The 22231-nt window shown below is 41.3% G+C and overlaps 1 protein-coding gene across 5 annotated transcripts in view; it reads left to right on the top strand.

The window, feature by feature from the left end:
• The first annotated feature begins 8176 nt into the window (after nucleotides 1-8176).
• The window catches only part of LOC109484602 (protein sidekick-2-like), a 23247-nt gene continuing 9192 nt past the window's right edge, over nucleotides 8177-22231 (top strand). For 2 of the 5 annotated variants that reach the window (XM_019787952.1, XM_019787932.1), the window contains exons 1-28: nucleotides 8177-8443; nucleotides 8717-8867; nucleotides 9043-9176; nucleotides 9584-9695; nucleotides 9835-10025; nucleotides 10269-10550; nucleotides 11717-11833; nucleotides 12350-12382; nucleotides 13083-13253; nucleotides 13464-13742; nucleotides 13956-14090; nucleotides 14348-14392; nucleotides 14785-14952; nucleotides 15169-15239; nucleotides 15514-15745; nucleotides 15981-16096; nucleotides 16355-16556; nucleotides 16813-16911; nucleotides 17127-17318; nucleotides 17695-17994; nucleotides 18255-18325; nucleotides 18586-18814; nucleotides 18944-19059; nucleotides 19366-19555; nucleotides 19806-19919; nucleotides 20276-20488; nucleotides 20854-21055; nucleotides 21264-21367. In XM_019787952.1, the coding sequence (XP_019643511.1) occupies nucleotides 8407-8443; nucleotides 8717-8867; nucleotides 9043-9176; nucleotides 9584-9695; nucleotides 9835-10025; nucleotides 10269-10550; nucleotides 11717-11833; nucleotides 12350-12382; nucleotides 13083-13253; nucleotides 13464-13742; nucleotides 13956-14090; nucleotides 14348-14392; nucleotides 14785-14952; nucleotides 15169-15239; nucleotides 15514-15745; nucleotides 15981-16096; nucleotides 16355-16556; nucleotides 16813-16911; nucleotides 17127-17318; nucleotides 17695-17994; nucleotides 18255-18325; nucleotides 18586-18814; nucleotides 18944-19059; nucleotides 19366-19555; nucleotides 19806-19919; nucleotides 20276-20488; nucleotides 20854-21055; nucleotides 21264-21367 (4306 nt within the window). In that variant the 5' untranslated portion in view covers nucleotides 8177-8406. Of the gene's footprint in view, nucleotides 8444-8716; nucleotides 8868-9042; nucleotides 9177-9583; nucleotides 9696-9834; nucleotides 10026-10268; nucleotides 10551-11716; nucleotides 11834-12349; nucleotides 12383-13082; nucleotides 13254-13463; nucleotides 13743-13955; nucleotides 14091-14347; nucleotides 14393-14784; nucleotides 14953-15168; nucleotides 15240-15513; nucleotides 15746-15980; nucleotides 16097-16354; nucleotides 16557-16812; nucleotides 16912-17126; nucleotides 17319-17694; nucleotides 17995-18254; nucleotides 18326-18585; nucleotides 18815-18943; nucleotides 19060-19365; nucleotides 19556-19805; nucleotides 19920-20275; nucleotides 20489-20853; nucleotides 21056-21263; nucleotides 21368-21573; nucleotides 21645-21816; nucleotides 22049-22231 lie in introns of all 5 variants that reach the window. The other 3 variants (XM_019787944.1, XM_019787960.1, XM_019787967.1) reach the window with 3 other exon arrangements.

Here is a 22231-nt window from a genome sequence, read left to right as displayed (position 1 = left end):
GATGTGTTTATAACAAAGAAATACACTGTTTCTGTTCTCTTACTTCCAATCGTGAATGAGAATTGGGGCATGCATACGATCTTATATAAATCCAATTTACCAGGCCTACAGAGGACATCGTAATGTGCTTTCTACTGGTTTATGGTCAGGAACAAAATTGCTGATTGAATTTTGCTACAAAATGAAATGGCAGGAATGTTTGATTACATTATGATCTAGGGTGTCCACACAAATGAATGCAATAAAATAAGAAACAAGGCAGGTGGACAGGTGATATTGTCGTATCGTGTCTAATTTGAGGTCTTCCATGTGGAAATTTGGTGAAATTAGGCCATTTCACAACCAACAACATCCTGTTATGTTTCATTTGGCATTCAAATGAGGCAATTCCCAGAAGTGTTGAGGTGTTTTGTAAAACATGAATTTTCATTAGAAAAGCCATATACCACTCCAGTATTGTACATTTTACTGTAGTCTGATACTCACTCACAGGACAAGGTTGTATTTCCATCACGCATGGAATTCATTGGAAATTGGAAATTCTTATGATTATGAAATGGTTTTGTTTTGAAAATGAAGAATTTTTTATCCCTTTATCATTTTATGACCATCAAGGTTCTAGGTTGTCACCAGAACTTACCTCTTGATCCTCATTCTTAGATTGGAAACAATTTAGATATTGATGATAGTTATACAGATAGGATTTTACAATATTAATACAGAGTATGTGGAAATTATACTTCAAGGATAACACACTAAAGTTTCAGCTAATCATAATCTTTCACTTGTCAATATATTTGTGTTGCGTGCAAAGCAGATACCAGAGGTAACAAAGCAAACATACTTGTGCAGATAACTGGAGGTTCCAGGTAGTTCTCATCCAAACAAAACACTATTATTGTGGCTGTTGTTGGGCTTCTTTTACAAGGAACACCAAACACACAGGAACATGCAATTATCAGGCAGTAGCCCTTCATTATTATGGTATTAGGGGTTGTCCACTATAGCTTACATGCTGAGTCAGGGAGATTGACAGACAGGATCTCAGACAGACAACTGCATTTACTGTCTACAGAAGAAATCACATGATATACACTAATACAGTAGTTAGACTTACAGTACCTGTTTGTTGCCTCAGTTATTTTACAAAGTAAAATTTGGAGCACCTAGATAGTTCTAGAAATGGTCAAAGTAGTTTTCGGGATATTTCATTGTCCTCTTCAAGTACTTTCTACCTGTTTGGGTCATGTTAACCAAGTAGAGCTGTCCAATTCATCATGTAGTCTGACAACACAGATAATTTACAAAGCCATGTCCTTCAAGAACAGAAGAACAGTGAGGCGTGTGGTGAATAGTCCACGCTACCAGACACGGCCCCAATGTCTCAGGTTCAGTGCCACTGAATAACAACCCTTGTATTTGAGCTACAGATTTTTTTTAGATCTAGTGTCTATACTGAATTCCCTAACCACACCATGAAATGAGCATGTTTGCTTTTTCTATGTCGAACTTGAAAACATATCTTTGGATTTGAAGTACATGTACACTGCGGCAGTATATTATATAAGACTATCAGTAAGGAAGACAACAAAGTTTGAATTGTTCAAGATTGTGTTTCCCTCCAAAACCTCTTTATGTCTCAACTGCCCTAACTGTCTGCTGCCCCTCCAAAAGTATTTGATTGTTCTACTGTGTGCCTTACAAAACTGTGTTTTTAGGACCATCTTTGTTCCAGTAATGCATGTTTGTAATTCTAACCCCTTGCAGCCTAGTTCAGGCCTGTATCTATTGGTCACAGTATATAATGTTATTAGTTATGGGGTTTCTCCTTTCAGAACCTCATAATGAATAGAGTTACCTACTAAGAGTTACCCTCCCTCTCTGTCTTTCCCAGTGCATTAATGTGCAGAACTAATTTTAGGACATACAGACATAAACATAGGAGATGAGTGATTTCATGGCTGTTATAAGCAAGGAATGAGGGACAAAAAATATGTTTTTCTTCAGAACAGAAAGCCTATTCGTGGATTTTGAAATGACTCATCATTGCAGTGGCATTTTGTTTCATAACTAATCCTTATGTGATTTCATGCATTGAAATCTAAACTGGTTGATTAGCAGTGTTATGACAGCGTTGTTCAAAACATTGACCCAAACAAGCACTACAGTGCTATCATGTGAAATTGGATGTTATGTGGCAAGAATCCTCAATCTACTCTACTGTTTTTGTAATGTAAGTGTTACATCGGATTACGGTATACTTCATATAACAAGTTCAACCAGGTGAATTGAGATGTAATGAATAGTTAAATCAGCCCAGTCCATTGTGATTCAGTGCCTCTACACCATTCAGTCTGTCAGCTCTGATATATCTTTGGAATCCCTTGGGAGGGCTTGGGGCAAATCTGCACTATTTAGATAGCAGCGGTGACCTTGTGGTAACCCCCAACCCACTTCTCTCCCAAACCACAATTTCATCAGCCAGCGATAGGTTTACATCTGGTTATCTGTCATTCCCAGTCAGCAGTTAGTCACTACTGTGTCTGATGAAGTAGAGTATTAGTACTTCATTTAGATGACAGATTTGGTAAGGCATTTCTGCACATATGTGGATATGTTGATAGATTGATACGAGCGGCTGTTTGGTTGTATCCCTGTCAAATATGTGTATTGTTGTTAGGCTTCCCACTTCCACTGACATTTCCCATGATGTGTATTTGGATGTTGATATTTGGGATCCAAGTCATATAAGGTAAAACTTTGTGCAGGCAACAGTGGGTCAGCTATCATCAAATGTGGACATTTTTTTTTAAATCAAGTCAAACATTTTTTTGTTTTTTGTTCTTACCTGCATAACTAGCATCATCACCAGGAGCCCTTGAGAACAGTGACAGGTACTGAGGTCTGACCCCTTATCTCAACTTTTGACCTGGTTTGGGGATGTATAGCTGAAGGCAAGATCATGAAGATGGGTCCAAACATCTGGAAGTGTAATCAGACATGGTTACTTTTACTGCTGATTTTCTGCCCCATGTGCCTCCCATAAGGGTCCTCTATCTTGCCCGTGATGGATTCCAGTCAAAAGGAACAGCCAGAAATTCTTTCAAAATTTTCTAAAACTAAAAGGAGTTTATTTTGTATGGCCCTGATTTTATATCTTCCTTGTCTGTTAGAAAGTTGTTGCACCAGTGGCAGTACATCTGTTGTGGTAAGCCACATCATTAGTTTGTATAGAGTGCTATACAGACAGGTATACATCCTAACTGGATCATACAGTCATCCAGTATTAGACTCTACTTATCAGAGATGATAGCAGAATGTGAGCCATGACATGCTGCAGATTTTCACATGCTAGTGTAGATAAAAATGCACATATGCCCCCCATATAATTTTCTAATTTCTGTATTGGATTTTGAAAGGGAATTGAATTTGTGGAGTCAGTAAATTACCAGGCTCCAGATGGTGGTGGTGGTGCCAGATTTACAGGAGGTCTTCAACCTTGGCATTGCTGTCAGCAATGAAAGACAAGTCAGCTGGAAATCTGCTAAGAGTTTTCTGAGGGGAAGAATAATGCTAATTCGTAATTGTCCTTGACACAGCCAGGCATCTGTTTACCTCTTGTTGCCATACTTGAGTCTGGACATTATGAAGTTTGCTGAATATCAAATAAACGTATGAGTGAAAACTAGCATGTTGTAGATAGTCATCGTTTGAAATTTAGGAAAAAGTTGTGTGGTAGTGATCACATTTCATCTAAACTCTCCCGCCATCCAGCCACCATACCAGTCAAAGGGATGGACTATTGTGCTGGGTATGCACTGTGTACACAATGTAGGACTGACTTGTTTGTGTTTCTTTTCATTCTGACTGGTTACCAGGTACAACTGGAATTCACTTGATGTAATGTACGTTCAAGAACTGGGTACAAACATTAATTGTTGTCCAATAATGTACGTGTAACCAATGCGTGACTGTTTTGAATAATTTATTCAGGAAGGAATTTTCTTATCAAATGAAGTCTTTTTAGTGGCACTACCACATGTTTTCATGTTCCTTCTACTTTGCAAAAGTATGAACAAGAATGACCTTCACTCTATATGTCTATTCAGCTGATAACAGATAAACAGAATTTCTCTCCAGTACTGTATGTACCCACCACATGTAAGTGGGAGAGACAAGCACTTGCAAATCTGTGCCTGTGTCTATGCTGGTACAGTTTATTTTCCCCTCACAGAATCAACAGTGGCTGATCCATGGTTTCTCCCACACACATCCTGTCACACTTATAGGTCACACCTTCACACCAATCATGTAGAACTAATGTGTGCTAAGACTTCCTCTATTACCAGGAACTCCAGGATTTTCTTCCTCATGCCTACATTTACACTGCTCTGTTTCCGTTAGGAAATTTGTTCTGACAAGGTCGTGGACATATAGTCCAATGACCTTCCACCTAGCAAATATGTCTATCCATCCTTGGCAGATTTTATATTTGTAGTGTTGAAGTTCCAGATTAAACCTTATTGTATTTGGACCTTTTTGCCTGGTTGGTAGGGTCAACTGCAGAAGGGGGTTGTTATTGATGTCCTTGAGTGTAAGTGTGAATTTTTGTGCTGGAATGACAAATTAGAACAGGAAGTGGCAGAGGCCCATCTACAGAAAAACAAAGTAGGAAGTTCAAGACAAAAGTGACAAAAATCCATAGTTATATAACTAGAGTATTGTTGTATGTGTTTGTCTTCTGGAACACAATCCTGCAACTTACCACTGCCAACATTCTGGGGTAAACAGAGAACGTGCCAATACATGCCCCTTTGGCTTGCCAAGACGTGATCACTAGTTACAATGTTGATCATTGATTGTCAGTGGCATAGACATACGGAAATCATTCTGGATAACTTATGTATAATTAAAGCCATTATTGGTATGTTGTAACATGTGGAAGTATTGCATGTAATCTAATACCTATTTTGTCATGAGTTAGGAATGCCAGTTTCCTCTCTTGCCATTTTAGTATTCTTTATGGTAATTTCAGCTTTGCAGTATTTGGACATAACATCATAAACATGTATAAATGATAAGACAGGTACAAAGAACAACAGATGTTATCATGATTGGCTACAGTTTGTTTACATTCCCAGTGGATATCCAAGACAACTGCCTTGTCAGTGAATATGTATTATGTTGTCATAGATCCCCTATTGTATGTAGACATAGTCAAGCAGGCTCTGGGGATACAGGCTTGATTGATGATTACAATTACCTAAATGGCTTCAGCAAAATTTGCCTCTTTGACTTAGATTTAGTTTTCGTTGAAATCATCAATGATACGAATGACTTATACGAGTATGCGGATATGCGCAATACAAGTGGTTGACATAGGTCACACTTTTGTATAGTCATTGTTGTGTCTTATTATGTTTCTTTGTCATTGCCTTTTTTATTGGAAGCTTATCATCATGCCCCCCCCCCAAAAAAACTGACATGGATTATATATTCATCATGATTTATTGCATACTTAATTATGAATCATGCAGAGATAAGGGCTCTGGCTCTTTGGTCTTGCCTGTTTATATAAACAGATGTTTGTGTGAAACATTAGCTGAAATTTGTAGAATGTTGTGCTATGTGTTATCTCCCAGGACAGATTTGCGTGCCCATGGCACCTCAGGTATTTCTGTACATTGCCCCCTCCTGTGAACTATGCTGACCTCTGGCCTGTTCTCTGTGGGAACAGCTCACTTGGCTGACTGTTGTGATCCTCGGGGCACAAGAACAGCAGCAGTACAACCAGGACTTTGTAACATAGTTCATGTATTTGGCTTGGATCAAAAGAAATACCTTTGGTCTTGTCCAAAGCAAATATTGTAACCTTCATGATAGACTTTACTACAGACCTTCTGTAAGTCAATAAGTTCACATGATTTATGATTGTTCATACAAATATCTGGACTTTTGCCAGGTTGCTTAGAAGGGCACATGATAAAAATCTGGCTGCAGGATAATAGGCACAGGGTTGAATATTAACTACACATTTAGCAATAAAACAAACCGGGTGGCTGTAACGCGTGCCCCCAAGTTCGGAGGGAAGTTTCTACTTAGCACTTGTATTTCAAGAATCTGACCTAGCCATAATCCCTTCCAGGCAAGGCTTGACAGCTTTTTCAGCCAGTAATACTAGCCTACCACTGTATAAGGACTGTACAGGTTCCTATACAGTACACCAAGCTTTACTTTCCCTTTATATCACAGCTGCATGTTGTTGGCCATGCTTTTTGCTGCTAGAGGTTGTCATTTACTTCTGAGCACAATTTCTATCTGAGCAATTACAATGAAGAATCAGAGCTATCTACCAGTAATAAATCATAACCGTCCAACTAAAACCGTACCACAAAGTCTCAGTTATGATATTGATGTTATGATTTTAACAAACTACACATAAGACATGTGACTGGACGTGTCCTCAGTCAATAGTCGACATGCAACTTTATCAGCAGCAATATTTCCTGGACATAGCTGACCAAGCTGGGACAACAAGAAGCTTTTTGCTGTTGTTTTCTTTGGGGTTAAATGCTCCATTAGCTATGTGCAACCCTGTGTCTTCTTTCAGCAGCCTTCTTCAAGTAGAGCTCCTGTGTTTGTGTATGAGCACTAGACGTGGACAGCTGATACCCCTGAGGAGGGTGTTTCATATAAGTTTTCAATGGGGTAGGCATTGTTACATTAGACAGAAGTTGTGACAAGAAGTTTAGCCTGAATTTCTTGGAATATTTGAAAAAAAAACTCAAAATCGTGCTGCATAAATAATTTTTGAATAATTTGTACTTGTTTTCATATTGTTCTAATATTCAACTATAAGATATCATTTGTGGTTATTGTCTTTCTCTTAACACAGATACCTTTAAAACTTTTCTTTTGATAGATGGTCTATAAATAATCTGTTTCTGTTTATTTTCCAATGGGGAGGTATGCTGAAAGTTACAGTAGTCATTTGTTGCCAGCATCACTTGAAATAGATATTTGAATACAAAGCTTTTCATAATACTGATCTTCATAACATGTTTGTTATAACAATGAAAATCTGGTAGTCGTTGCTGTACAGTAGCAACAGGCGGTTATAATTGTGATGTAAACATGTAAGGAAAGCTGCCACTGGAGACTTCAGCAGTGCCAGAGGTCATCTTGATAAAGTTTCTCCTGAGATTCCTTCTGGACAAAACTGGGACAGATGCCATGTTATATATATAGGGATTGATGGGGAAACCATTCTTCATGGCTACAGCAGTGTTTGTATAGTTTTGGATCGTCAGTATTGTTACATTACTGGTTAGCCTAGCTTGTCTAATTAGCAAGGTATATCTCACTGTGGCAGGTGTGTTTTGTAGGTCAGACCTGGAAATAATCCCTTGCAAGCCTGTAGATAGCTTGTTATGATTTATTGATTATCTATGTCCACAAGTATGACATGAACCATGTTTCAAAGTTTGTTATAAGAAAAATAATAATACACTGTAATTTTTAAACGGGCATGTATTGGAAATTTGGAAATGTACCATTTTAGGCAGATTGGGTATACCAAGATGACGCCCTCTTTCACCACTTAGATTGTTTGTTTAGAAGATAAAAGTCTGATTATCACAGTGTTATCATATTGACTAAGCAGAGAGTTAAATGTTGTCCACATAATTATGAGAACAGCTAGAGAGAGATAAAATGTGATAGTGAAGGGTTATTCTGTCATGTTCCTTATCATTAGTACAGCCTGTAGTCTGAGTACACAGAGCAGATGTATATGGTATAGATTACTGCCCCAGGTACAGGATATATGCTCCAGTAACATGATGTTTCACAAGGTCATGACCTCGATATGGATTTCATATATGTCATTCTTATATGCTTAACCAATTACCCCTGGAATTGACCTATGTGGAATGGAATTTTTTCAATTAAGATATGAGATTGATTCCTGTTTTATAGGTCCCCATAATAACTGTTTTTGTCTCTGCTTTATCACCTGACTTATAACAGATATGGGTTAATTTCTCCAGCAAAGGCTTGTTGTCTAGACCACTCATGATAGACATGTTGCAGTACCTAACTGTGTAAAAGATAGATTAGTGGACTGGTTGAACGCAATACTCAACAATTTATGTCTTCTGCTGTTCTGTCCCAGATAACTTGTTAGGGCCATCAGTGCAGACAGAGCCTGAGGATGATGTTGTTCTGCAAGGGAACAGTAAGAACCTGGCATGTGTGGGAGGGGGCAGCAGTCCTCTAGAGTACAGGTGGCTGAAGGACGGACAGGAGAGGACAGGCTTCAGTACCAGCACCAGGCTGAGACTCACCAATGTGTCCCCTCAGACCGACGCAGGAGAGTACCGCTGTATTGTCAAGAACCAGGTCGGAATGGTGCTCAGCAAGAAGGCTCAACTGGACGTTGCCTGTAAGTATGTCAGGGGTAGGGGTGCTTTGGAAAGGATGTAAGGGGTGGCCTTGAAGTAGTTTTATGACAGACTCTTTTGTACCTTTGTATACTGACCACACTTCAAGAATACAATAACAAAGTAGAAACCACCTTTTTGAATTTGATACATATTCTGTTTACTAATAGTTTTAAAGGTTAAGTTGGGAAGTAGTATTAGCTTAAGAATCAACAGATTGAATATTCTCTGTGGAATGAAATTGCAATGAACTTTATTGAATTACCCTTTTTCAGTTATTGGGCAGTTTCCCTCCAGCCCCACCAGTGAGTCGGTGGATGCAGGGCAGCCCAAAGTACTGAGCTGCCCTCCAATAGACAGTGTCCCTGTACCTCGCTACTCATGGTTCATCGACAACACTGAGGTTGTGACCAACACACGGACAAGGTAAGTCCAGCTTTCTTATGTTATTATGAATTGCCTTTAACTATATTGTAAATTTTTGTTTAAGCAAGGTGTTCAGTAATTCATGATATCCGTGCTGTAGGATTTCACATAGGGAAACACTCTAGTGAATGATGAAAAAAAATTGAAAGACTAATTTCAAACCATTGTCCTGTAGGTTCATCACCGTGGATGGTCGGCTGGTCTTGCTGTCCTCGTCAGGGTCTGACTCCAGACAGTACAAGTGTAAGGCTTCTAACGACGATGCCGCTGAAGACAGATTCAGTCAGGTCATTACTTTGAGTGTTAGAGGTGAGTATCTTAAGTTATCCATAAACTACATAGTAACAAAGGAACAATTGATATATTATGACAGCATGTCAGTAGACTGTTATATTTGGGAGTGGATGTCACAATCCCATCTTGGTTGGAAACAAGAAAGAAGTCTTGGGGTAAGACCAAGCAACTTTTCAATGAGTCCACCTAGCAGACATTTGCAGTACTGCAACCTTTTTAAAGGTATTTTCAAGATAATACTGTTTTCAAAAGAATAGTTGCCTAAAGCAATGTACTCACCTGACAGAGGTATGAAAAATCAGACATGATTATCTTTGGCATGTATATCTTGTTATTTGAATACATTTCAATGAAGAGAATATTGGTACATGTATTTCATAAATAGATGCCTCATGCATGTTATGTTCTTTTGTCTTTCTCAGGGTCTGTGAGTTCCACCCAACAGATCCAGCCCACCATTGTGATCCCGCCTATAGACCAGAACGTGGAGAGGGGGAGCAACCAAGCAGTGTTTGAATGTGTGCCTAATGCCAAGTAAGTAGTAACATGCATTTTTGTATCAAATTTCCTAGAAATCTGTCTCTTTAATCTAGCATTATGTTGTCAGAAAGAACATCTTGGGTTGTTTAACAGAAAAAGGATTGTAGTCTGATTGTTCTATCTATCTGTACAGTCCCATCAACAGCTTGACCATCACCTGGAAGAAAGATGGACAGGTGGTCACCTCTGGTCTGAGCGACTTCAACAGGAAACTGACCATCAACTTCCCCACGGACAGTGACGAGGGCATTTACAAGTGTGAGGCCAGACTGGCCGGGAGTTCCTACAGTCCTGCCTCAGCCTACGCCAACCTCACCATCTATGGTCAGTACTAGTGGTGCCGGCAGCATGACTGTTTTCATATCAGTATTTGTAAAAAATATAGCTAATTACATCATAATATGTGTAGCTAAGGGTGGTACATTTACTGTCACAGGACTGCTTGATATCATCTTTTTTGGCGTGCTTATCATCTTGTATTGCTAAAGGCAGGAATTCAGAAGACAAAATTAATAGGAAAAACAATATGCATACATGTGATACAGGTTTTGTCTTGACATTCTGTAGATGAACCAGTCTTCTATCGGAGACCGCCCGTTGAAAGGAGAGGAAACCTGGACCACTCCACAGATATCCAGTGCCAGGCTACCGGCACACCCCAGCCTACCATCAAATGGTACTACGACGCCGTGGACATCGCGTCATTTTCAGGCAGCAACAAGTACCAGGTGCAGACGGACGGGACACTGCGCATCATGAACCTGGGCGAGGCAGACCAGGGGATGTACCAGTGTTTTGCTGAGAATGCCCAGGGGAGCGTGCATGCCGCCACCAGGCTCATTGTACAGAGTGAGTGGAGATGCCTGTGACTCAACAACATTTGAGACATTTCATCCGTTCCTTTCAATTTTGTTTTACTTCATTTCCATCAATTAATATTTGTTGTTTTCTCTCCTTCATTACTGATCCATTGCAGTTTTGTAGAATTTCAGAAAAGGTCTTGATAGCAAACTTACACTTCTGTAAGTTCTAGCATATACTTCATAAAGCTCTCATTAGCTACTTGTATGCATCCTAACTGTGTGGCATGAAGGGTAGATTTCTGTTTAACATCAGCTCTGCTTTTAAACTTTTTTTGTACCCCTGGACAGGGACATTTATATAGAAGTTTAGGGCCTACATTTTATCAGTTTGCCTGCGTAGGGTTTATTAACACAACCATAGCAATAGACATATTAGTTGACACATAACTCATCTGTCATCTCTTTTCTTCCCCTCAGAATTCTGCTGTCCCAAACTGTACCTAACAACCTTGTTCGGCTGTTATATAACTTGGCTAATGTTTCTGCATTCATGCTTTGCTAGCAAGTAGCCTTGCTCTTTCTCTCCTTCTGCTAAAACCTGATTCTAACGCCACTCTAATTGTGAAGTTGTTTGGTGATTGGTTGATGCTCGGGGAATGGTTTGTCTGAGATGTTTTTTCTGTCTCGTTCTCTCCCTGCATGCACCTTTCCATCCTCCCACCCACCCATGCACCAGACCAGCGTGAGTAGTCCAATGTTTATGTCCATTATCAGCCTGTTGTGCTGATATCTCTTCGCATTAGATACTCCAAGGATTCCCAGATTCAGGAACTCTTACATCTAGTAGCATTCCATTAAGCATGTCAAAAGAAGCAACAAGTTGCAATTGAACTAGTCAGAGAAACACTGTATGTCCAGTCCAGTCAGTAGTGTATTACCAGCATAGAGGATGATATCTTTTTATCCAAATGGCTTGACGCTGAAGAAGATTTCTATGCCTTACCATAGTATGAGTTGGGTAGATAGATAGCGATTTCAGCTGGGCGTTAACTTAATGCCTATTTGAGTGATGAAAAGGTAGAAAATTCACCAAGGTATGGTATGTCATTATCCCCTCCATACTAGGCTTATAAAAATGTCCTTCTTATATCTGTCACAAAACAACCTGACATTAGGAGTGTTTGTAATGATGGCTGATGATTCTGTCTATAGGCATTGCCCCCAACATCATCGACCCTCCTGCCCCCACGTCAGTGGTGGATGGGAGTGTGGCTCGGATGAGGTGTTCTGCTGAAGGTGCTCCCCGCCCGACCATCACATGGTACAAAGGTGAGCTTGGAAAGCAATTCTTACAGCAGCGCATGTACTTTGATATTTGCAAATGTAGAATTGAAAAGTTTTCATTTTGACAACCATGATCTAATTTTCTCTAGTTATTTTATGCTTGAGTCCTTGATGTGCCTTAATGTTGAGATTATTTGCTGCAAAATTCTTTCAATGAAATGATGTGTATAATGGTTCATTCTATAAAGGTTGGCATTTGATATTCAATGCTCTTAGTCTTATCATAGATGAAATATATATAGAAGTACCCTGTCCCACAGCAGGTAGAATGTAACTTCTCAATAACAACTTTTATCAAGACAGTTAAACCATCTAAGCAGTATAGGCTTTGAAATGTTACCATTTTAGGACAGACAAATATTTCTAACAATTATGTTTTTACTAAATTCACCTTCATTAGTTTACAATGTTGAGTATTACCCCATAGTTGTTGGAAATGTACACGTAATGTAGTACATGTTAGAGTGACCGTTGTGTTCTGCTGTGCCACACCGACCACAGGTGCAGCTGTCCTGGGTAGTGTGACCCTTACAGGCAGGTTCACCAGTGTTAAATGCATGACTCACCTGTCACTCTGAACCTCCTTTGTGTGTTGTTTGTTTGTGTTTGTGTTTGGCACTTCTTGAACTTAGCCCTTAACATAGTCTCTTATCTAAACTGCATGTGTTTGTATCATATAGAAAGTGCGCACTTTTTGTTTTCTAGTGTGATAACATTGCTGATCTAATACTACTTTCCCTGTTAGGAGGATGCTGCTTGTTTGTCCAAATGATTTTTAACAAGTTGTTTTTCAATGTGTGCATGCTAATTGATATTACTGCCAGAATGGTAAAGAATGGTCATATGGGAGGGGGAAAATCAAATTCTGCACAGAAAATCTATTGTCGTTCATGGGCATACTCCCCAGAGAAAGTTCTAGTTCTATGAAATGCTATTTTCCACATTTTTAGAGACAAATTTCAACTCAAAACTGGAGAAACATATACTGCAAACATCATTTTTATTCACTTGGGCACATTTGGACGATATGTTGATGTTCTAACAAGGATATATTGGATATTGAGAGACACAGTTTAAAGATGCCAAAACATCTGGCAGTAACACTGATGCTGACCGTATTTCAAATATGATGTTGTGTGTCATAACCCAACTAGCATGTGTGAAATAACAAGGATAGAATAGTACTAGCAGGAGGATATTCCTGATGTGGTGCTCTCCTGTTCACTGCTTACAGATGATGTACAGGTGGGCAGTACAGATGGCCCGGTGTCAGGCAGGTTCATGGTGCTGCAGTCTGGTGAGCTGCTCATCTCTCCTGCCAGGAAGGAGGACAGTGGCAGCTACAGGTGTACTGCCTCCAACTCCATAGGCTCTGTCAGCGCTAATGCCACACTTACTGTGCAGAGTGAGTATTGTCCCTTTGTGTCTGCAGCATTAGGATTTAGTAGCATATAAAAACTGACAATGGAGGGCCCATGTAAACAACATAAAGTCAGAGAATTTATGCTTCACTCATTACGATGCGGACTCATAATGTCATGACTTGGACCTTAGACAAGAGATCTTTATAGCTAATGATGTGATGTATGTATTGACACATTTTTGTGTTTTTCAGTTCAAACAGAGATCACATCACCCCCACGTGACCCTACAGAGGTTATTAAGGGTCAGACGGCCGTGCTGGAGTGTGGTGTGTCCCACGACACCAGTATCTCCATCCACCTGTCCTGGTGGAAGGATGGGGAGCCCATCCGACCTGACAGTCGTTACATCATCACTGCACAGGGCTCTCTACAGATCAGATCTGTGTTTGTGGCTGATGTGGGGATATACACATGTAACGTCACCTCAGCTGGGGGAAATGACTCGGCTAGTGCATACCTGCTGGTGAAAGGTGAGTGCATTTTTAAGGTTCCATCTGTTTTTACCACAATAAAACTAGTAATATCCTATGGTACGATGATTGATGGTACAAATCATCTTCACTTGAGTAGACCTTGCTCACAAGTCTCCACGGGCTTGTACTTTCTACAGAAGGATTTCTAACTGTTGATCTATTGTTCAACATTCTGTTTGAAGTTCCTCATTCTCCCTGTACCCTCTGTAGAGCTGCCTCACAAGCCCTCAGCTGTTACTGCTGTCCTGAGTACTGTGGAGAACAGGGCCATCGTGCTGACCTGGGACACCCCCTTTGACGGCAACACTCCCATCGAGAGGTTTGTCCTGGAGGTCAAGGAGGACAGTAAGTTTCCTGCACGTCTGCTCTGGAGTTCTGCTGCAGTCACTGTTGATATGAAGCCAATCCACAGAATGTTTTTTTCAGTATATTGTCACCATTATATTTTTTTGCAAAAATATTGAAATGCATACAAGTGTATGGTAGTGAAATTCTGCTTAGGATGTCTCAGATCATTTTGCATTGAGGAGTTTTTTATGATATGATAGTTTCTATTCAGTTTCCTTCGAAAGTTCATTTCTGGGTTATTCTGTATCCTTCAGAAAGGAGTACTGTACTCTCTCCTTCCTCATCCCTCTCCAGTGAAGGTAAGTGTGCTGTCATCCTTCCCTGGCCTTTCTTTCCTTCTGTCCATCCTCAGGTCAAGTGACCTCACTAACCCTTTATACTGCTGTCACCCCTAAACCTTGTGAAGCACTTTGATTTCTTGTGATTTTTTTTAGTTTGCTTTCACAATTTTATTTTGCCTGTTTTTAACACACACTATGACAGACCATGAGTTTTTTTCGTGTGGGCTAACTCAGCTTGCCAGTGTGCTGAGGTCAGAATAACGTTCTAACTTTATATAAGAGGTTGAAAAGAGAAAGTTGTTTTACCTGTGGCATGATTCGTGACAGTAGCTGTGTGACAGGTTTGTTGAGATGTTGCAGTGCCAGATATGGCCGTGTTCTCCACATGACCAAGTCCTCCTGCCCCTCAGATGAGGACTGGTCTGTGATGCAGTCCAGCGTGGACCCTGCCACCACCAGACTGGTGCTGCGGAACCTGCGCCCCTCCATGGGCTACCAGTTCCGCATCAAGGCTGTCAACCGCATCGGCGACGGACCCTTTAGCGACCCCACACCGAGAGTCAGGCTGCCTAATGAAGGTATCCTGCACTGTATCTTTGTTTAGTGCTCTGATATGTCCAAGAAAGCTTATGTTTCACTATTCTATAACTTAGCAAGTGCTTCTTAGTTATGCATTGGTGATAACTGTCCCAGGAAGAAACTCTTTAGTCCTGCAGACCTTTGTACAGTCAGCACCACTGACAGGTGTGGACATGAGGTCATAACATTAACAACTTCTCTGTCCCCTCCTGCAGTACCTGATGCTCCTCCCCAGGGGGTGCTGGCAAGTGCCCGTGACACCGAGTCCATCATGCTGGAGTGGAGGGTGAGTTATTACCTCCATGGAAAATGAGTTTTTGGTCTCTGTATGTGTGCGTGCGTGTTTTGGCACATTTGTAGTCATCATAACTTCAGAATGCCTGTAATGGATTGTGCTGATACATGTATTTGATATGTCTGTACATTGTAGTTCGTAGGAAGACAAAGGTCAAGGACAAATAATGGGCCTTCTGGTGGCTGACATTGTTTGTATCACTTCAGACTGGCATTGTTGAAATAGGTTGTACTTGTACTGATACAGTGTTTATGTATAACTGCAGGCTCCACCAGAGGAGAACCAGAATGGAGACCTGTATGGTTACATCATCAGCTACAACATCATCGGACTGGGGTCCTACCCTGACGAGAGGAACATCACTGATCCGGCAGCAACCAGCTACGTGCTGGACGGCCTGATCGTCTTCACGGAATACGAGATTCGCATTGCTGCCTACAACATCGAGGGTGTCGGGGTGTACAGTAATCCTATCACTCAGAGGACAGCGGAAGGGGGTAAGATGAAGCTGTGGTTGTTGTACAAACGACTGTCATTTTGGTGCATTTTTAAAATGTGAAAGTCATTCTCCTCTATTGCCAGTCTAAGAGCCCCTGCTCTGTTCTAGAAGTATAGATTCACCACAAAGCGGTGTTTGAACAACATCAGACATACATGTATGCTGTGTAAAAAGAATGGTTATCGTCTGTATATCATATATATAGTGTGTAACAATTATTCTCTATCTGATAGTTCCCACCCGAGCGCCTGAGCTCCAGTCTATAACATCCGTGAACTCTTCTGTGTTGGAGCTGACCTGGAGAGGCTGCAACACTGCCTACATCAATGGCATCAACCAAGGTTACAAGGTGGGCATGTCTAAAGCTGTCTATGTTTCAGTGTATAAGGACAAATCATTTTTGACAATGTCATTCACACATTGCAACCCCAAAAAGGCAATGCACCCGCATAATGGCTGACTCAGTTAAAGATTTGTACTGTTTCTGGAGGATTAATAATTTTGTGATAAAGTCCACTGACTAAAGATATATATATATTACTATGCTTCATCAAACAAACTCCTCAAAGATGTTTAATTTATTTTGCATGTCTTGATTGTTCCATAGATGAAAGCCTGGGGGTTTGACAGGGACCCGCTGCGACATCCAGCTAACATCACCCAGCTGGTGTTGCCTGGACCTAACCTGCAGACAGAATACATGGTCGACATGCGCAAGTTCACTCGCTACCGCATCGGAGTGCTGTGCTACACCAGTGTGGGGGATGGTCCACTCAGCAATCTACAAGTCATCCGAACACTGGAAGATTGTAAGTATTACTTACAGTAGTTGTGTGGTATCTCTGTTGTGAGCACAAGGAAAAAATTGACCTTTGGATCGGATGTACTTTGTTAATCGTTTATTGGAAATTCAGGTGTGTTATAGTTGTCTTAAAAGCCTTCATTTTTAGATCCTTGATTTGAACATCTAGCTAGAGTGTAGCTTATGTATGAATCTTGTATATGATTACATAAAGTAATTTTTGACCACATGCAGTTGTTGACTGTTTCCTTCTCCCTCCCCAGACCCAGGGCCAGTGGACCGGCTGCGCTTTACTGAGGTGATTGATGAGTCATTCCTGGTCAGCTGGAGGCAGCCGCAGGATGTGAATGGGGTTCTGCTCGGTAAGGCAGTCAACTGAGTCAATCACATATGAAGATGAACAATGTTAGTGGAAGAAGCTTACCCTGTGTTAAAAAACAAAGCAACTTGAAGAGTCAGAGTGTCATTGGAACTGTTGTGGATTCAAAAACATTGCTAGTAATCTGCTACAATTACTGCTGCCGTGTTGAATATCTAATGACTGTGGGGTACAATTTGGTCTTCTCTGTGCCTGCAGGATACGAGGTTGGTGTTCAGGAGTTTAACCTGACCAGCACCCGTCAGGTGTACCCTATAGAGAACGACACCCTGCAGTACCGCGTGACGGGGCTCACCAGGCTCACCAAGTACGAGATCGATGTCCGTGCCAGGACACGAGTCGGGCTGGGACCTGCTGTTGTCTCCACCATCACCTCAGGAGAAGTTCCAGGTCAGTAGACTGGGAAATTAGAAATAAAGGAGAAGGGTGGTTCTGTGTACCTTTTCTTGCTTGTTTTTCTGTCATCCTTGATGATGATCATGACATCTTAGAAGTTCTGTAGTTCTTAAGTCCTGCTGTATATGACTTGCACAATTGTAGGCCATGCTTGTACTATAAAATCACCCAATAAGTTCAGCTAACGTAAACTACCAGACCTAAGTTTACCTCTGACTACTGTGGTAAAATGGGCAGAGGCCTGGCTTGTACAGGGACCAAGACAAGTTACTCTTCAAGTCACTTTAAAATTAACAGATAACAGATATGTTTTGTGCTATTAAACAGTTTTGTGTTTGTCTAGTATTAAAGTATGTTTCTGTAACCACAGAGCGGCCAGAGCCTCCGCAAAACGTAGCCATCTCACGAGTGACAACAGACTCAGTCTACATCCAGTTCACCCCTGGTGACAGTGGGAAGACCTCCATTATTGAGTGGACAGTGGAAGCACAGATTGGGGAAGACCCGGAGTGGAGGGTTGTGTACATCTCCAACGATGAGAACGCACTTTCCCTGACTGTTCCCAACCTCAGGCCGTACACGTACTATGTGTTCAGGATGAAGGCCTCCAACGTGGTGGGGGATAGTGTGTACACACCTGAAACCAGGAGGGTACGGACCATCTCAGCACGTAAGTAAAATACTGTCATATATATGATAAGCATCAGGGTCAGTCAAACTGTTGAGCCTTTGGGTCTGTGATAGTGTAGTTTGATTGTTTCAAGATTATGCTTGAGTTTTAACTGTTCTGAACATGATTGCTTTCAGGCTAATATTCAATATAAATTTCAACAGATGTCTTGGTTTGTTGACTACCAGTTTTTTTAAAGAAAGAAGAAGTAGTTTTGCTGCTGGAAACAAATCTTTTATCTGAATTATTTTCTAACACAGCCCCAACTGGCAAGCCCAGGAATGTGACTCTCTCTCCTGCCAGTGAGACCTCTCTTCGAGTCCGCTGGGTGGTAAGTCATCTCTTCATACTTTAGACAGATAAAGTCTGATTTATCCAATAGGATTCAAACAGAGTTTTGCAGGTTCTACAGACTTAATCAAATGAACTGTTACTCTGCACATGTAGTTTTGTTTGCAAAGACTTTTTCCACTCGCTGTAATTTAGGGTTTGTTTTGCTACAAATGTTAGTGCAATCACTTTGTGACAAAAACTTGTTCAACAGTAGATTCATCTGCATATGTTTATACTAAAAGTTCTTCCCTCCCCCAGCCTCTATCCCAGGATGAGTGGTTCGGTGCCATGCAGGGGTACCTTGTCCAGTACAACAAGTTGAATGAAACCCGGATCCAGCAAGCTCACGCCACAGACCCCTGGGCATTTGACTTTATCCTGGAGGGTCTGGAAGAGTGGACGGCCTATGAGGTACAGGTGCAGGCCTATAATGATGTCGGCAGTGGCCCTTGGACTGAACCTGCGGTAGGGCGGACAAGAGAGTCAGGTTAGTGTTCACCATTTCTTGATTTGACTTATTAGTCTAGTCCAGGTGATTAGTATCAATTATTGCAAATGAGTGTGTTTTTTTTACACAGCTGTGGTTCTGGTAACGTGATGTTCTGTTCCCCCACAGTTCCCTCAGCTGGTCCTGACCCTGTGTCAGCCTACGCTGCCAATCCCACCAGCATCAACGTCACCTGGGGCAGGGTTCCTGAGAGTGATGAAAATGGACTCATCCTCGGGTACAAGGTAACAAGAGACTTCCACTGTTGTTTATATCAGGGATGTTGTTTGTTCTTGAACAGAGTTGTGATTTTGAAGTGAAAAAGATAGCAATTTCCATAACACTGTAATCATTTTAATGAGTCACAAACTCTTACATGTACAAAAGTAAAACTACAGCTGGTGTGTTACGCCGAAAGGCGGTTATACCGGCTATACAGATACAGATACAGAATAGATGTAATATTGTTAGATTGGTAAGTGGTTTCCTTTGTATTTAGGGAATGAAGGAAGGTGAAATTATTCATTTAACTAAATGAAATTCTCTGACAGGTGATGTACACAGAGTCTGAGGATGGGAATGCAGAAGTTCAGTACAAGCAGGTGAACGGCAACAACACAAACGGCACGCTGGTCACCGGCCTGCGCAAGTTTGTGGAGTACGACATCCAGGTGCTGGCTTTCACACGGGTGGGGGACGGCGTGCCTACAGATCCACAGACTATCAAGACATTGGATGATGGTCAGTCCTCTGCAGTTTCAGCTGTTGTTACATTATTCACAGATCACCAAGTGACTTACTCTGTTGACATGTGTTCTGTATCTTTATCTGTATAGCCGGTATAACTGCCTTTTGGCGTAACACACCAGCTTTTTTACAAATTATGTGCATGTCTTTACTGTCAGTTTGAAAAGTATCTTTGCTTAATATGTCACTAAGAGAAGTTGGTAATGTTGATTAACTTGTGTTCTCTTTGTTCTGTCCATGTTAGTTCCTGGTGCACCTGGAAATATCATGTTCCCTTCAGTGACTTTCACGGCTGGGAACGCGGCCTCGGTTACTGTGAGATGGGACGCTCCTCAGGAACCGAATGGTGTTATTGAAGGTATTAGCACTCTCCTGCTGAAGTTGAATTGCTGAACATCACATGTCACTGTTATGTGTTATAATGTTATAGATAATATTTTGTATCTATAAAAATTGAGGAAAAGGTAGGATAGATCTGATTAGTCTTTTAGTGTTGTCACTGTACATTGTAGCCTGGACTATTGTCAAGAAGTAAAGTTCATTCATATTCATAATGGATCAAGCCCAAATATCACCTAATCAGCAGTAAGCAATAGGAGTAAGTGCCATGTAATTGTGTGGTTATAGCAGGACTTGACAATAACCATTATATGTTGCAATTTTGTGCATGTTACAAATTGAAGATCAAGCTAATTGTTGTGTCTCTGAACCCAGAATACCGGGTGGAGTATGGATTAGCTGACTCTTCACAAAACCGAAGGAGACGACAGGTGAACTATCGGGAACAGACGGTCGGTGCGAACAACCGCAGCCTGACCGTGACCAACCTGGTGCGTGACAGAACCTACAACTTCCGCATTACTGCCAAGACCCGGCACGGCTGGGGAGACCCGGAGACAGTCCAGGTCTACACCACCAACAGGAGAAGTAAGTCCTGATGAACTCACTGCTTTCTACCTGGTTTTAAAGCATGCAGTACAGGTTTACTTGGAGTTTTAAGTAGAACTTAACTTCAGGTATTGTCCACTTATCTCTCCAGAATTCAAGTAAAATTCAGTGATACCACACTTTGTTGTTACTAGTGCTATTTTTGTTCAGTAGTATATGAAGAAAATGATTAGTAAGAAATTGGCCTTTGATGCTATTCAACAACTTTTCTCTATGGTAATTTCTTTGTGTCTGTCAGAGCAACGTTCTTAGCAAACATACTTTCAGAACAGTTGTACAGAATAGTGGTAGAATTGCACAAGCTTGTTGACATCTCCTCATTTCTCACTACGTTACCTCCGCAGATCGCCCATCCATCCCAGGCCGCCCTGCAGTGCCTCAGGACGAGGTCCGGTCCCGCCAGGCCACGATGACCTGGCTGCCGGGCAGCGACGGAAACTCTCCCCTTCGGTACTACATTGTACAGACGTACAAGGGCTCCCGCGGACCGTGGGTCAACCGGCCAGAACGAGTCGATCCCTCCCTCTCAGTATATGTCCTAACCGAGTAAGTATGAAAGAAATATGTGTAGTAAATTCTTTTCGACATCAGTCTTTTCGTTTGTTTGATGTGCACTTTTTACCTGTTATGAAAAAGGTAATAGAAATGTACTAATAGCTGTAGATAATCATACGGCCATTTCAATGTATCTGGGGAATGAGTAACCTACATTTTTTGCGCTGATTAGTAATAAGTTTGTTCTGTTTCCACCCAGTCTGCAGCCTTACACCACCTACAAGGTGCGCATCAGGGCAGCCAATGATATTGGTGAAAGTGACTGGAGTTTGGAGTCCAACACATTCACCACTCTACAAGCAGGTAAGTGGCTACATCAGGATGTTCAATTGAGAAGCATTGTTCTAAATGCAAAGTAGATGATTGTGTGTTGTTGTCATACATCTCTAAGTGTTACCTTTAGCATGTTGAAGCACTGTAAAGTTTGTTGTCTTCAGCATTATCTGTAGTATGTGAAGGGACATGCTAGCCTGATGGTCTCAGACTCAAACGTTTTCTTTCCATTTCAGCTCCAAGTGGCCCACCAACCATCACTGACTTCTACCCGTACACAACTACTTCAGTCAAGGTCATCTGGCGGGTAAGTTCTCTGTACATGAAACTAACAGTAACTGTTGGCCCTGTAACTGTACGAATGTCAGTGCCACTATTCTTTTAACATGTTACAACTTTACCACAACAGATCATAGCTATGTGAGGACTATGCAGGACAATTGTCCAACAACTTGTCAAATATCAAAAATTCTCCTTAGGCACCGCCTGCCAACACCCACAATGGCGCCATCACGGGCTATCGTATCCAGTACCGTAAGCTGCCGACCCTGGACAGGTTCACTACCATCATGCTGGACGACCCCAATGTCAGGCAGTACGAGCTGCGTTCCCTGGAGAAGTTTGAGACGTATGAGATCAAGGTGAACGCCTTCAACGTGATGGGCCAGGGGCCAGCCAGCAGTACAGTGGAGATCACTACTGGTGCAGCAGGTAAGGAGTGTGAGTTATACACAAGGGAGAAACGGGGACGGGAGATGGAAAAATGCTAAAGAATGGTTTCAAAGGGAAATTGTCTTCACCCTGACTTGCATATAGGAATTCTTTATAGATTGTATATTTTAGAGAAATGCAATTCGTATAAGAAGGAAACAAGGTTTAATTGTTCAATGATTT

The sequence above is a fragment of the Branchiostoma belcheri genome, unplaced genomic scaffold (assembly GCF_001625305.1).
Source record: "Branchiostoma belcheri isolate BF01 breed outbred unplaced genomic scaffold, Haploidv18h27 scaffold11, whole genome shotgun sequence".
In the NCBI taxonomy this organism is placed as follows: Eukaryota; Metazoa; Chordata; class Leptocardii; order Amphioxiformes; family Branchiostomatidae; genus Branchiostoma; species Branchiostoma belcheri.
This window is presented reverse-complemented; position numbering and strand designations above follow the sequence as displayed.